This window comes from Octopus sinensis, linkage group LG7, assembly GCF_006345805.1.
Source record: "Octopus sinensis linkage group LG7, ASM634580v1, whole genome shotgun sequence".
NCBI lineage: Eukaryota > Metazoa > Mollusca > Cephalopoda > Octopoda > Octopodidae > Octopus > Octopus sinensis.
This window is the reverse complement of record NC_043003.1, coordinates 15570490-15585967: the sequence shown is the minus strand read 5'-3', so window position 1 is coordinate 15585967 and position 15478 is coordinate 15570490. Positions and strand designations below refer to the sequence as shown.

The window sequence follows — 15478 nt, the reverse complement described above, 5'->3', positions numbered from 1 at the left end:
ATATTTAGAATGATTGCAATGGATGTTGATGTGTTGTAACGATTGGCTGGGATTATGGTAAGGACAGTAGAGGTTAGATTCTAAATCGAAATTAATGTCCAAGAAGTAAACTACTTTGGTGTCATTTTCAATGAATATAAAGAGATTATAGTTTTTGAAGAACATGTGGATTGCTTTCCAGATACACTCAATGGACGGCTTCGACGACCTCATGGTTGTAAGAAGTGCGACATCTCTTCATAGACTTCCAGAGGGGTCGGGGAAGTACTTATTAATTTATGATAGTAGGTCGGAAATCGGTGCAGGGTCGCAGGAGTCCATGGTCATATCAGAGTAGCTGATGGTGGAATTTCGAGACCAGTATTTGTTGTTGAAAAGACGAGTGTTATTTCGGGCCGTTAAGACAATTTCTATGCCCAACCGAGAAAGGGTGCGAATTTCCTAGCGAAAATTAAGGCCTTATTTACTAGAAGACGGGATATGGAGGCGTAATAATCAGAAATATCGAATGTGAGGAAGTATTCGATTTGTTAGAGGGAGTGTGAGACCAGTTGATGATGTATTATTCCCAGGGGAAAGTTTAACCTCAATTTTTACTACGGGGATAATCCGGTTTCTAATGCATTTACTTATGAGTTCGATATCAGATTTTGTGAAGTAAATAAGTCTAATGGAAGGTTTATAACAAAAATTTAGCTTATGGTCTTTCAGGGTGAGATGGGGAGCATCAAAAGTTGTATGGTTTAGTTCGATTGTGTAATCCAGGGTCTCCAATCAACTTATATTGTTAATCATTTGATATCTTTGAGAACGTTCGGCTTCGCATGCTTTTAATCCCTACTTAATTCTTTAGTTATGAAGCTGATGTACATATTCATCGGGAGAGTATACAAGTACTCGGTCTAGTCAGAAATACGTTCAAATGCAAGGATTTTTTGGTCCTGAAAATAGTCCTGGAGAGATCCTTTTGGAAAGAGTTGTATTATCCCGTATATGTGCGTGTATGTATGTGGTGAGTTTGTCCTTGAAGTGTGGCTTATTGTAGATATTCTAACTCATATACGTCTTTCAATAGTGTAAACCGAGAGTGAATTCTAAACACGTCACTACAAATCTTAAACACGCTTCCTTTATGCAATTCTATTACAATCAAGTTGCTAGCTTTTAATGTGATGGAATCCCACTTTATACTGCTGATCTTAAATACATAACGAGATACACTGATATTTCACATCGATTTCTGCGAATTGTTTTTAAATGTAGTTGTTAAGTATTTGTCATTGTCAAGCGGTTTGACTCAGTTTAGTTTGATTTCTTGCATACAGTAATTGAGTTCAAAGAATGGCTATAATACCCATGTAAGGTAGATACCATACAAAGACAATAACAATAACCGCGTCGAATTCGTTCCGTCAATCATAATGTTCAAATAACTTATATTTGTGTGTGTATATGTGTATGTGTGTGTATATGTGTATGTGTGTGTATCTATGTGCATATGTGTGTGTATGCATATATATATATATATATATATATATATATATATATATTATATATATATACGTACATATACATGTATATTATATATATGTATATTATATATATGTATATATATATTATATATATATATATATATATATATATATATACGTACATATACATGTATATTATATATATATTTATACACATACACATATATACATACATACATATATACACACATACAGATATATTTATGCGCATATACATATACGTACAAATATACACGCACATTCAGATACATGTATACACACACACACACACCACACACACACACACACACACATATACATATCTATATATATATATATATATATATATATATAAACTATATATATATACACATATATACACTCACAAATACACACGTGTGTTCTTCCTAATTGAATTATTGTTGCAACTATCCAATGAGTCGTTATATAATTAATTCTTTATTTTCACTATTTTTTTCTTTCTAAATGATATTTTTGTGCTGTTTTTTTCTTTTAATTCAGTATCATAATTAATGAGATTAACATAGGCGCACAGAATAATGTCGTAACACATTAATTACTGATTCAGCAAGTATTTTAAATGAATTATACATAATAAAAAAATTATAATAATAAAAATCGTTTTATATTTTTTCAATGCGATGTTGACTTAATTATTCATATTTGCATTTAAAATTTACAAATTGTTTTTTTTATATTGTCATCTCTTTTTTTTTTTTTTTTTTTGCAGGAATATTTCAAGATGGCGACCTTCCTAAACTTTTTGCTACTCGTAACTGTTTTAGCGCTCACGAAATTCTCTACTCTTTCTGCTGAATTAAATGAACTATCAAACAAACAGTCTGCTATCAAAGTAGCTCGTAGTATGTTGCCTGCAAAATTTCTGGAATCGGATCCTGAAGCTTGGGATGAGAAAATCGGAGATCAGAGAAATTGGGAAGATCGCCTAAGTATGAAAAGAAACTGGGATGAACTCAGTAGTTGGGGCAAACGAAGCGCATTTGACAATAGCGCTATCGATAACGAATTCGGAAACAGTCTTAGACGGGCTTTAAATAGCCATAATTTAAAATTGTCGTCATTATTGGACGGCGCGGAATTGAAGAAAAGATGGGATAGTTTACAAGCTTGGGGGAAAAGAAACGCAAATGGAAATGAGGCAGCATATGGCAAAAATGTTAAAAGAGATCATATGGTGAAATTAAGTGATGGTACTTGGAAAAAGATAAGCAGCGCTGACGGGGACAAACGTGGTAACGGCTGGGATGAAATGAGTGGATGGGGAAAACGAAGCGCCGTTCAACATAAAATCAGGTCCAGAAATTGGGATTCCCTTCAGGCTTGGGGCAAAAGAGAAAGTCCATCTGACGATTCCGCTTTGTATGAAAACAACCAACTGCAAAAAAGAAGTACTGGAAAGATTTTGTAAGAAGAATGATTACAAATATATATATATATATATATATACATATATAAATATATATATAGTTGGTAAGTAGATTTTTGTACCACATTGTGTCTTTGAAGAAATTTGCGTTTTCTTATGTTAGATTTGCACAATACAGCACATTTATGGGTCTGTGTATTATGTAAATATTTTAGCAATTAGAGAGAGATGAAAATCATGAACGAGACCTGAGTTCAAGTTCATAACTAAATACTCTATTTCGAGATCTTTATATTTGCTCAGTTTTTGGTCGGTCTTGACAGAAACCTTTATATCGATTGGGACAGTCATATCAATGAGGAGGCATGATGTTTATTATTATTATTATTATTATTATCTGGTTACTCGTTCAGACATGTAAAAATTATGCTCCAAAAATTTTTAATACTTTTGAAGGGTAAATTAAGTAATTAACTTTCATTTTCGATATGATTTTTTTAATACTTTAAACTGTCTACTCCGTAACGAGATCCGATAACAGTCAGTCAGTTTTAAAAAGTATTCCCCATCTTATTTCACCGACTTTTTGGAAGTCAAAAATGGCTTCTTGATGTTCATAATCCGCCACTAAAAGAATTCATTTAAACTACGTAAAAAAGCTAATATAATTTTTAAAAAAATAATGACATATTGAGATTACAAAAATTGTATGACAGATAACGTTTTTGACAACAACAGCAAGAACAACAGCGGCAGTCTACATGTATGGATTGTGTTAAGAGAGATTATGGTGAGCATTTAACAAGACGCCATCATTCACAGTTCTTTCGAATGAAAGAAATAAAAGCCTATATATGGCGCATTTTGCTGAAAGAACTAAAGCTTGGCAGCATTTGTTTCTAAAAGGAGTCAACCTACTTTAATCTATCACTTAGGTGCACGAGAAGAGGATGTCAATGTGTTTGTGTTTTGCTAAAATTGCGGTTACTTTTCTTGTTACATTCAAAACAGAGTTGGAAACAGCCTTGTTAGAGATGTGAAATCTATTTTTATTGATAGAGATAGGGTGTATGGTTTTATATGTTTGGAAACAGCCTTGTTAGAGATGTGAAATCTATTTTTATTGATAGAGATATGGTATATGGTTTTATATCTTTGGAAACAGCCTTGTTAGAGATGTGAAATCTATATTTATTGGTAGAGATATGGTGTATGGTTTTATATGTTTGGAAAGAGCCTTGTTAAAGATGTGAAATCTATTTTTATTGATAGAGATATGGTGTATGGTTTTATATCTTTGGAAACAGCCTTGTTAGAGAGGTGAAATCTATTTTTTATTGGAGGAGAATGGTATATGGTTTTTATGTTTTTGGAAAGAGCCTTTGTTTAAGAGATGTGAAATCTATTTTTATTGGTAGAGATATGGTAATGGTTTTATATGTTGGCAACAGCCTTGTTAGAGATGTGAAATCTATTTTTATTGGTAGAGATATGGTATATGGTTTTATATGTTTGGAAAGAGCCTTGTTAAAGATGTGAAATCTATTTTTATTGGTAGAGATATGGTATATGGTTTTATATGTTTGGAAACAGCCTTGTTAAAGATGTGAAATCTATTTTTATTGGTAGAGATATGGTGTATGGTTTTTATATGTTTGGAAAGAGCCTTGTTAAAGATGTGAAATCTATTTTTATTGGTAGAGATATGGTGTATGGTTTTTATGTTTGGAAACAGCCCAAATTGTACGTGAAACACAAGGATCGCTGTCAAGAAAATCTATGATAATGACAGCCTCTGGCTAGAAGTCATCTTCATGGCACAATATGAACGCACGTGGTTAATCAGTCTGCAGCTGTAACTTTCCGCGATATGTGATCGTGTGTGGCAGCCATTGACATACAAGCTACGAAAATTCTGGAGTATATATATATATATATATATATATATATATATGTGGTGTGTGTGTGTGTGTGTGTGTGTGTGTGTGTGTGTGTGTATATATATATATATGTATATATTCCTATATATACGTTGGTTACATATTTCTTGTCTATCGACTTTTCTTTCCTTGATATGGTATTCTATTCTCGCTTTTCATCCTTCAGAGAATGCAAAGAGGTATCAGTGGCGAGGTGGGGCTCGTGGGGTCCGAACAGAACCCGCCTTCCACTCCATCCGTAATGTCTTCCGGTCTGTTCCATCATTCGTTTTTATATTTTATTGTATTAAATTTTTAAAGTCACATTTTTATTTCCCCATTCGATGTATCTGACCCCAAAATCAAATGTATTGTGCCTTCTGTGTTGGCCCCTTGTGGGTAATAAAGAGATTATACTAATCAGAACTAGGCCCCGTTAATTCCCAATGCTTTCTTGGACACTAGACTTCATTTTGAAATACAATTTCTTCGGTGTGTGATATTTGGACAGAAAATGTGAGCAATATTTGGAAGCAAAATCAATTAAAATTAGACATTCATTGAATATGATAACAATCGGCAATACGGTTTCGGGCCAAAGGCGGTTCTCATTTCTACTCGATTTCTTCTTACTCTGCTGTTTTCTTACTTTTGATGATATGTAGCTGTTTATTTCTGAAACAACCTTTTGAACCTGGAATATAAGCAAATTTAGTAACACTTGATATTAGTTTCAAATTTTGGCACAAGGCCAGTAGGTTCGTGGGAGTCGGGTAAATCGATTACATCGACCTTACTGTTTAAATGGTACTTATTTAATCGACCTCGAAACGATGAAATGCAAAGTCGACCTCGGCAGAATTTGAACTCAGAACGCAGCGGCAGACGACATATCTATTTCTTTACTACCCTCAAGGGGCTAAACACAGAGAGGACAAACGGATTAAGTCGATTACATCGACCCCAGTGCATAACTGGTACTTATTTAATCAACCCTGAAAGGATGAAAGGCAAAGTCTACCTCGGTGGAATTTGAACTCGGAACGTAACGGCAGACGAGATACCGCTAAGTATTTCGCCCGGCGTGCTAACGTTTCTGCCAGCTTGCTGAACTATAACTCTTGATATTGATTGCAGCCAATGCAACCCTCTGTGATAGCTGACTGTCTTTTATTGCCCTAGTAAATGAAGTCCGTCAGATTTCTACAAATCTTCATGTAAACCAGGAGATAATTGAATTCATGTTTGCAAAGAACTAGAATGAAATACCTGATGTGCATTTGTATTGTTTAGGGATGCCATATAGGTAAGCTGACCCAAAAGCCTTTGAGACATTATATATTTCGAAATATCAGAACCATAGTAAAGAAATAGGTATTTCGTCTGTCTTTACGCTCTCAGTTCAAATTCCGCCGAGGTCGATTTTTGCCTTTCATCTTTTCGGGGTTGATAAATTTAATACCAGTTGCGTACTGGCGTCGATCTAATCGACTGGCACCCTCCCCCAAAATTTCGAGCCGTGTACCTAGAGTAGTAAAGAATATAAAAAGCTTTATATAGATTGTCAGGAGTTTAAGACAGATGAATACAAATCTAATATTTTTATAGACAACACTTCTAGACAAAGATTTGGTTATTCAAGGCTAAATACATTAACTGTCAGCCAAGTAATCCTTATCTATGGGAATAGATTTAGGGATTAACAAAGAAAAGGTTGAAGAATAAAGATACAACCGAATGTAAGTAGTACCTGGAAATTCAGAAAATGCTTCTCAAGATTTATTGGCTTCATAAAATACGAAGAACCGAATGCTTAAAGGGCAACACTACCAAAGAATCTTAATCCCTTTATCCCAGCCATAAACGATATTTGTGCAAGTGGACCTCGTGTAAAAATACTGTAGATTATAAATACGAAAAATATTAAAAATACAGGGATTTAAGCTTCAGAGCTGTGATGTAGCAACAAAATGACAATATTTTATTAGCGTTACATTTCTTATCTTTTATTATTTCAATCACTAGAAGGCGGCGAGCTGGCAGAATCGTTAGCACGCCGGGCGAAATGCGTAGCTGTATTTCGTCTCCCGCTACGTTCTGAGTTCAAATTCCGCCGCGGTCGACTTTGCCTTTCGTCCTTTCGAGGTCGATTAAATAAGTACCAGTTACACACTGGGGTCGATATAATCGATTTAATCCGTTTGTCTGTCCTTGTTTGTCCTCTCTGTGTTTAGCCCCTTGTGGGTAGTAAAGAAATAGGTATTTCGTCTGCCGCTACGTTCTGAGTTCAAATTCAGCCGAGGTCGACTTTGCCTTTCATCTTTTCGGGGTCGATTAAATAAGTACCAGTTACACACTGGGGTCGATATAATCGACTTAATTCGTTTGTCTATCCTTGTTTGTCTCCTCTATGTTTAGCCCCATGTGGTATTTTGTCTGCTGTTACGTTCTGAGTTCAAATTCTGCCGATGTCGACTTTGTCTTTCATCCTTTCGGGGTTGATAAATTAAGTACCAGTTACGAACTGGGGTCAATTTAATCTAGGTAATCCCTTGTCTGTCCTTGTTTGTCCCCTCTATGTTTAGCTTCTTGTGGGCAATAAAGAAAAAAGAATTGTTACCACGCTTGACAAATTGCTTAGCAGCATTTTTTCCGTCTTCACATCTGAATTCAAATTGCGCCAAGGTCGACTTTGCCTTTTATCCTTTCGAGATCGATAAAATAAGTACCAGTAATTTACTTCACCCATCCTTCAAAATCCATGTATTTTACTTCACCCATCCCACAAAATTGATGGCCTTGTGCCAAAATTAGAAACCTTTTTTTCAGTCATTGAAAGATCGCAAACTGGCAAAATCGTTAGCACGCCGTATAAAATGTTTAGCGTCATTTCGTCCGTTTTTCTGGTCTAAGTGAACATTTTTAGTCAACTAGAATGTCATCCTTTCGGATTCAGTCGTTAAAATAAGAAGCAGTTGAGCATCTGGGGGTTAATGTAATCAACTTGCTCCTTCCCCGAACAATTTCAGACCCTGTGCTTATTGCAGGACGGATCATTTCAGTCATTGGACTGCGACCATGTTGAGATACCACCTTTTGAAAGGTTTAGTTCAACAAATCAAGCACAGTAATACTTCAAAATTTTAAATTCTAGTACTTATTTTACGAGTGTCTTTCGTAGGATTGTTATGTTACGGGGACGTAAATAAACCAACAGAGGTTGTCAACTGGTAGAATACAAACACAAAGACACATATTCCTGCTGATATGATAAATGAAGGAATTCCACGCGGTTTCCGTCTGTCAAATTCATCCACAAAGCATTGGATGGGCCGGACTATAGCGAAAGACGTTGTCCTAGGTGGCATACACTGGGATTGAACCCGAAACAACGTGATTGCAAAACGATTTTCTTAAAGGCACAGCCATGCCTACGCTGAGAGTAATGCTTGAATTTATGGGAAAATCTGTGTGGGTGTGTGTGTGTGATCCGATATTTATAGTATTGTCTCTAAGTATTAAGAAAATTTATTGTGATTTTCTTGTCCTGATGATGAAATAAACAAAATATTATTGTATAATATTGAAGGATATGTATTGTGTGTGTGTGTGTGGTGTGTGTGGAACGTAAAAATGTAGTATTAATATATTTTTTTATTCACTTTCAGAATTAATCAACGGAGCCAGTTTATTTCTTCCCATACAAGATGATACCAGTGCACTCTTTAGTTGAGATGTATGTATGTATATATATGTACATATATATATATCACACATACATGTGAACATATGTTTATATTTATATATATTTATATATATATATTATACATATATATGTTTATATATACATATTACATATAAATATTTATATATACATACATATATATACATATATATATATATATATATATATATATAACATACATATAAATGTTTATATATATATATATGTATAAATATATATATATATATATGTATAAATATATATATATTATATATATATATATATATACACAATGACGTTCTTATTATTGCATACATGGATTATACAAATATATACATTCTCTCTTTAGCATCGTTGTTATTGCTGAACGAATAATTTCTCAAACCTTCAATAAAAAAATTCATTTGAAAACTTTATCTTTCTTAATTTATTTCTTCGTTCTTGCCAATGTTTTGATATATTTTTTTCCTTTCATAAAAATATTTAAATCAGCAGTTACAGTTATAAATCTGTATTCTAGAAGCTTTAACATTACGACAATTTTGTACATATTACACAGATTGTTTGCTATTGATATGGAAGAAAAGAAAACAACTTTTATAAAAATATTAACAAGATAGAGAAATATAGCAAATATATATATATGTTGTAGGGATTCGTACGTTTTTAAAAGTGTCATAATTTCTTAAGCTAAAATCGAGTTATGAGATTGAAACGGAAGGGGAAAATATTAAATTGAAATTTTGGAAAGTATTTTTATAAAACTAGGTTTGAGCGATAACATTTTGGAATACATTTTCTGGCTTAATTTTTCTGTTTTTATTTATTATTTTCCACTTTATTTTGATTGTAATTCAAAATCCAAATGTTAAGATAGATTTTTTTTTTGTGGCCTTAATATTTCTTTCAGTTTATATATATATTTTCTACTTTTATGAATTCCATGTTTCAAAGTGAGGAACTGTCACTGAAAAAATGAAATTGAGCCCGGATTCTTTTGAATATATTAGTTTCTTCCGATTAGAGAGCTATTACAGAGATAAGGGTAATTGGATTTGCTGAGGCCTTTACACCTACGTTAAAAATATATCTGAAAGAATTGCTTTCAAATGAGGATTGAAACCGCTACTAAGAGCTTACTGTATGCTTTAAAGATTTGTCAATATTATTCAAACAATATTCCTATATATATTTCTTTACTACCCACAAGAGGCTAAACACAGAGGGGACAAACAAGGACAGACAAACGGATTAAGTCGATTACATCGACCCCAGTGCGTAACTGGTACTTTATTTATCGACCCCGAAAGGATGAAAGGCAAAGTCGACCTCGGCAGAATTTGAACTCAGAACGTAACGACAGACGAAATACCTATTTCTTTACTACTCACAAGGGGCTAAACACAGAGGGGACAAACAAGGACAGACAAACGGATTAAGTCGATTACATCGATTCCAGTGCGTAACTGGTACCTAATTCATCGACTCCGAAAGGATGAAAGGCAAAGTCGACCTCGGCGGAATTTGAACTCAGAACGTAACGGCAGACGAAATACGGCTACGCATTTCGCCCGGCGTGCTAACGTTTCTGCTAGCTCGCCGCCTTCCAATATTCCTATATATACAGGCTGACAGAAACGTTAGCCCGCTGGGCGAAGTGCTGAGTAGTATTTCGTCTGTCTTTACGTTGAGTTCAAATTCCGTCGAGGTCGACTTTGCCTTTCATCATATCGAGGTCGATAAATTAAGTATCAGTTGTGTACTGGGTTCGACCTAATCGACTGGCCTCCTCCCCTAAAATGTCGGGCCTTGTCACTAGAGTAGAAAGGAATATATTCCTATATATACATTCGTTACATATTTCTTGCCTATCGGCTTTTCTTTCCTTGAAGTCGTATTCTATTCTCGCTTTTCATCCCCAACACAATATTCTTTTCTACTCAATGCACAAGGCCTGAAATATTTGGGGAGGGAGCCAGTAGATGACGTCGACCACAGTATGCAACTGGTACTTAATTTATCGGCCCAGAAACAATGAAAGGCAAAGTCGATCTCGGTGGAATTTGAACTCAGAACATAGACAGACGAAATACCGCTAAGAATTTCGCTCGGTGTGGTAACGTTTCTTATTTCTTTACTGCTCACAAAGGACTAAACATAGAGGGAACAAATAAAGACAGACAAACGGATTAAGTCGATTACATCGACCTCAGTGTGTGACTGGTGCTTTATTTATCGACTCCGAAAGGATGAAAGGCAAAGGCGACCTCGGCGGAATTTGAACTCACAATGTAACGGCAGACGAAATACCTATTTCTTTATTACCCTCAAGGGGCTAAACACAGAGGAGACAAACAAGGACAGACAAAGGGATTAAGTCGATTACATCGACCCCAGTGCGTAACTGGTACGTATTTAATCGACCCCGAAAGGATGAAAGGTAAAGTCGACCTCGGTGGAATTTGAACTCAGAACGCAACGGCAGACGAAATACCCGTAAGCCTTTCTCCCGGCGCGCTAACGTTTCTGCCAGCTCGCCGCCTTTTCCCAACACAATATTTCAATATTATTCTTTCTCCTCGCATTCTCTCACGCATTTCGACGCTGCATGTGTACCTACAGACGCACAGACATTTATGTGTACACACACACACGTACACACACACACACATACACACATACACACACACACACACATATATATATATATATATATATATATATATATATATATATATATATATATATATATATATATATACAACTAATGTAGGATAAAATTTTTTTCAAGAAAAAATTTTTATCAAATTGCCAGCATATCAAAGAATACCTTCAAAGGTTAAATTTATAAATAATTTACAAAATAAGGGCAAAAGAAAAATTCTAATGCCAAATATTCCGAAAAAAAGACAAAATTGTCAATATTGTAAATATATATATATATATATACATATATAAATTTTACAGTATCGACCAGACCATCAGATGCTGGCTGTTATACATTGTTATACACCGCTGGTAAGAATGGGATTCCAATTCTGTTTTAACTGCGCCTTCTCTTCCGTCTTCACCCAAATAGCTTAAACTAGATCGTCTTCCCATCGTCGCGGATGCCTTTCATGTGGCCTTTATCGAACTCTTGGATACCAATCGGCAATACGTGGGTTAACCTATTAGTGTGAACCTTGCGACATGTCCGACCCAGCGGAACTTTCTTTTGGTATTCTGCGATCACATCATTCACTCCGCTCCGTTCTCGAATCACTTCATTTCGAATGTGCTCTCTTAATGATATTCCTAACATTCAATGGCCCTTTGCTTCGTAGACAATCTCTCTTCGTAGTAGCTCACGTCTCACTTGGGTATAAGAGTGCACGTAGGACGGTGATGTTGAAGAGTCTGGCACGTATGATATCATTTAGCTTTGATTTGAGTACAGCTTTTCATGAGTTAAATGCTTCGCGTCCTGCCCTTGTTCTCTATGAGATTTGTGCATCCATATCTTGACGTATATTCACTGTGTGCCCTAAGTAGATATACACCTTCGTTGATTTCATAGCTTCCTACGTCTATTCATCCTTGAGCTGCTCCTTACTACTGTCCATATATATGCTTTATTCGTCTATTAAGGAATCATTAGTTTCATGTTAAGAAAATATCTTAACAAATATTCAAGTTGATCACAGAAAGAAATTGGAGTTCGCCTTCGTGAAGTGAACACCAACTTCTATTCGTGATCAGCTTGAACAATTAAGATATTTTCCTAATGTGACATCAATGGTAGCTTTAATACACAAATACAGAATCTTTGTCAACCAATGCGTAACTATACGTAAATGTCAAACAATTCTCATTGCATAACATTTACGTATATATATATATATATATGTATGTATGTATATATATATAATACAAAATGGGACAAGAGCGCAAAACATCCGGACACCTAGGTGATACAAAAAGGGACACCAAAACATCCAGATAGACGATACAAAGAAAACAAGGATGGGTTATTCGAAGTTTTCTTTCCTCATTTAAAGCACCAGATTATCCTCACAATTCCAGCTGATTATATTTTAGATTGCTCCAATCTGGCCCGCCCCAAGGAAAAACTAAGCTAAGAGCATTAGATTCCTTGGAAGAAAGCAGCAAATATATACAAAAACAAGGTCGGAAAAAATAGACAATGTTACATAAATATAAATACAAGAAAAATGCAAGAAAATTAACAGGACATAACAACAGTGACTCTCGACGAAGATATATATATATATATGTGTGTGTGTGTGTGTGTGTGTGTGTGTGTGTGTGTGTGTGTGTGTGTGTAATTAACTATTTGTCGGAGTTAATTGTATCAAGGCATTTTAGAGTAAAGGGCACCAAGCTAGGGTAGAGATCAGCACATCCGTGTATATACCATCAGCACATCCGTGTATATACCATATACAAACATACCCGTGTATACACATGCATATAAGGACATATTCATACACTTCCACAAGGAATTATATGCCCATGCGATTTCACGATTTAACATAGAGAAAGTTCCAAGAATGGTGTTTACATAAAATAAGATCAAAATGAGTTAAATGACCCGAACACCTGTTTCCGACGCGGTTTTTTTTATTGATGAATAATTCGATTACATCATGAAAAATACTATTTTAGATTTGGTTCGGAGAATATATATATAAAAATACATTACACATACATGCATATGAATGTTTGCACGCATACATATTTTGCATGTGTATGTATACGTGCATATATAGCATATATTTAAGTACATAATTTGGATCGAGTGATCAGTTATCTACTACATTATTTACATTATTTACATTTGACGGATATTTGTCCTCATCTTGTTTGTTGTTAACACAACGTTTCGGCTGATGTAACTTCCAGCCTTCATCAAGTGACCTGAGTGAGTTTCGAACCTGGGTTCTTATTTATAAGGTAGTTTTTCCATATGTTATTATTATCATTATTCTGTCCGAACTCGAAATCTTGGGGTTAGTAATCAGCGCTCTTAACTACTATGCCATATGCCCGTGGGTAATTATGGAGTGAATTTTAGGGCTTATAAATAATTTTTTCTTATCCTTCCTTAATACCGGTTCCCATATTCTACTCATATCTGCATTGGGTCTCCTTGGGAGGTTATTATTTCCTAGCATATATGCATGTGGCGTAGTGGTTAAGAGCGCGGTCTACTAACCCCAAGATTCCGAGTTCGATTCCAGGCAGTGACATGAATAATAATAATAATGATAATACTGATAATAATAATAAACCTTAAGAATGAGGACCCAGCTTTGAAACTCCCCCATAGGACACCTGATGAAGGCTGGAGAGTATATCAGCCGAAACGTTGTGTTGACAACAAGCAAGATCAGGACAAATGTCCGTCAAATGTAAATAATGTACAGAATTCCTCATCTTTGAAATATAGAACAGTTTTTTTCTACGGTAAAACCCGTCAATATTATAAAGAGAGTCGGTATATTCAGGTTTAGTGTCTTATTAAAGCATATCCAGATGCTACGATGCTCATCCCAGAGTTGACGGGAAAATTCTCACTTGCAAGATCCTATATTTTGAAAAAAATTTAGGGGAAGACATGAAAGGCATGCTTTGGATAAGATGAAGAATGAGTAGGATGAGGTGAAGAAACAGAGGAAGAGAATATTAATGAAGGGAGGAAGACGAGTAGGAAATTTAGATGGAGACGGAAACAAATATGATTTACGGGAGAGTGAAGGGGGAGTTTCGTTAAAAAGTAATAATAATAATAATAATAATAATAATAAAAGATGGGTTACAGCAGATATTCTGCTCAATACCACAGATTTATTAGACGGGTAGTCATTGATGGGTATACTGGGCTTCGAATATTTTACCCCAGTGTCACTTTGATGACATGCACTGTTCTCTCACTCATTAATTAATAATAATAATAATAATAATAATAATAATAATAATAATAATGAGGAGGAGGAGGAGGGCCTCTCTCGTCGAAGGAGACGTATGGGTCTTCAGCTTTTTGCTGAACGACCTGCAAAATGATTTGTTTATAGTTCGAGCGGCACATTAGCTTGCTCTCTCCATCAAATGGAGGCTGTCTGAACAGGTGCACGGTGTACCACGCGCCAGGTGTCGAAGTGAATGCAGAGCAGCGTGAGATGAAGTGTTTTGCTCAAGAACACAACGCACCACCCGGTCTACGAATTGAAACCAAGGTCTCGCGATCGTGAGTGAAACGCCCTAACAACTAGGCCATATGTCTTCACTGATGCCCTTTTTTCTCACATGCTCTTTGAATATAGTGTGTAAGAGTGACGGGAGAAAGCAGGCAAGTACGGTGATAAGAATAACAAAATTAATGCAGGTTGTGACAAAGAGGAAGAGGGCTATAAAAATTAAAATGTCCTATTTAGAAGTAAATCCGAAGCTTTTTTATTTTTTATTTATTCAGCCAATTAACTGTTACTTTATCGATCCCGAGATGATAAAACAGAAATTTAACGGGATTTCAAATCGGAACACAACGATCCGGAATATACTCCGCAATATCCTAGTAATACCATGTCCCTTTAGTAATATCAATATTCGTGGTAATAATAATAATAATAATAATAATAATAATAATAATAATAAAAGATGGGTTACGACGACGAGGGTTCCAGCTGGTCATTCCTCTTAATTTTGTATGTAACACAATTTTTAATCTTCGGATTTTTAAATATGCTAAGCCACTGGCTTTAATTGATTAACATCAATTTCTACCCTTATTATATATATATATATATATCAGAGTAAGCACATTAATGCGAAAAATAGTACTAGAATGCCAGAGGTAGAGTAATATGCTTTATTAAAAAGCAGCGAAAATATCAGAAAGACTGTTTACTCTGTT

General features: G+C 35.0%; 1 protein-coding gene and 1 long non-coding RNA gene across 4 annotated transcripts in view; both read left to right on the top strand.

Moving 5' to 3' along the window:
• LOC118764179 overlaps positions 1-3011 on the top strand; it is an 89775-nt gene extending 86764 nt beyond the window's left edge. The window contains exon 2 of one of the 2 annotated variants that reach the window (XM_036504575.1): positions 2263-3011. In XM_036504575.1, coding sequence (XP_036360468.1) covers positions 2275-2961 — 687 coding nt within the window. In that variant the 5' untranslated portion in view covers positions 2263-2274 and the 3' untranslated portion in view covers positions 2962-3011. Of the gene's footprint in view, positions 1-2260 lie in introns of both variants that reach the window. The other variant, XM_036504576.1, reaches the window with a different exon arrangement.
• The window catches only part of LOC118764180, an 11386-nt gene extending 2751 nt beyond the window's left edge, over positions 1-8635 (top strand). The window contains exons 1-3 of one of the 2 annotated variants that reach the window (XR_004999963.1): positions 4902-4930; positions 6466-6470; positions 8507-8635. This is a non-coding gene — a long non-coding RNA (uncharacterized LOC118764180). Of the gene's footprint in view, positions 1-4901; positions 4931-6465; positions 6471-8506 lie in introns of those variants that run through there. The other variant, XR_004999964.1, reaches the window with a different exon arrangement.
• Positions 8636-15478: the final 6843 nt, after the last annotated feature.